At 36.3% G+C, this 1,363-nt stretch overlaps 1 protein-coding gene across 1 annotated transcript in view; it reads right to left on the bottom strand.

The window, feature by feature from the left end:
* Positions 1–579: 579 nt before the first annotated feature.
* Positions 580–1,363, bottom strand: part of LOC103476169 (ubiquitin carboxyl-terminal hydrolase 46-like) — a 15,016-nt gene continuing 14,232 nt past the window's right edge. The window contains exon 12 of the mRNA XM_017308519.1: positions 580–583. Coding sequence (XP_017164008.1) covers positions 580–583 — 4 coding nt within the window. The remainder of the gene's footprint in view (positions 584–1,363) is intronic.

The raw sequence follows: 1,363 nt of genomic DNA on the forward strand, positions 1-1,363 counted from the left end.
GAGGGCTTTACCTACCTAGGAATTAAGATTGACCGAGATATAGAGAAAATGGTTTCTATAAATTACGATCCTTTAGTGCAGAAAATATTAGATTCCCTAGAAAGATGGAACGAGATGCCAATCTCAATGATAGGTCGTATTAACATTATTAAAATGTCCATTCTCCCAAAGTTCTTATACCTTTTCCAGTCCATTCCTTTACACATTCCAGCTTCCTTCTTTTCTTCTATGGATAAAGCCTTTAACAAATTTATATGGAACAATAAACGGTCCAGATTGCGACTCTCTCTTCTCTATCTGCCCTACGATCGAGGTGGGCTTAGAGTGCCGAACATTAAATTGTACTATTGTGCTGCGCAACTCTGTGCTGCTTCCTGTTATTTTTCAACYGGTGACATACCTTGTTGGGTACAAATAGAAAACAACTCGGTAACATTACMTTTGACATCCTATTTTTACTCAGCTGAACTTAAACATCTATTAAAAACCACCACCAAAAATCCTTTTCTCAAAAACACATTATCAGTTTGGCACCACTCCCATAAGGGTTTAGATGAGGTGTCCAAAATCTCATACCTGTCACCTATTTGGGGAAACAACAGATTCAAACCAGGAAGAGCAGACAGGGGGTTTAGAATATGGATGAATAGAGGCTTAAATAAAATAGGGGACCTTTATAGTGAAGGAGTTTTGATGACTTTTGAACAACTGGTAAATAAGTACAGCCTGCCCCAAAAGCATTTTTTTAAAGTATTTACAGATTAGAAGTTTTATTTTCACCTCACTAAAATCTAYGTCTGAACCTCCACTCACTACCATAGAGAATGTAGCCGTTCACCATAATCAGAGTAGAGGCCTACTTTCCAAATTTTATMATATTTTACTTTTAGCTTCAAAAGAAAATAGTCTTGCATATTTACAAGCCTGGAAASCTGATCTGCAAACCGAAATCTCTGAGAATGAATGGAATAACTCATGTCTATTGGCACAAACGCAAACTATTAACACAAGGTTTAGATTATTACAATACAACTGGATATTTAGAACATATWTCACTCCTGTAAAACTTCACCATTTTAATTCAAATATTCCTGATATCTGTGTTAAATGTAATATAGATAAGGGTACTCTTTTCCATTGTATGTGGCAATGTATTGAGATTCAAACTTTCTGGAAGGAGGTTATCATGTACATCTCTCGTTTGATCGAACAGGATGTTCCAGTGGACAGTAAACTTTGCTTATTGCACATTTTTCCAGATGGATTTAAAGGACCTATGAAGAGAAAGAAGCTCTTGAGTTTTTGCCTTTTGCAGGCTAAACATATGATTGCTCTGAAGTGGAGGAACACAGAAAGACCAAAG

This window comes from Poecilia reticulata, linkage group LG14, assembly GCF_000633615.1.
Source record: "Poecilia reticulata strain Guanapo linkage group LG14, Guppy_female_1.0+MT, whole genome shotgun sequence".
NCBI classification, from domain to species: domain Eukaryota; kingdom Metazoa; phylum Chordata; class Actinopteri; order Cyprinodontiformes; family Poeciliidae; genus Poecilia; species Poecilia reticulata.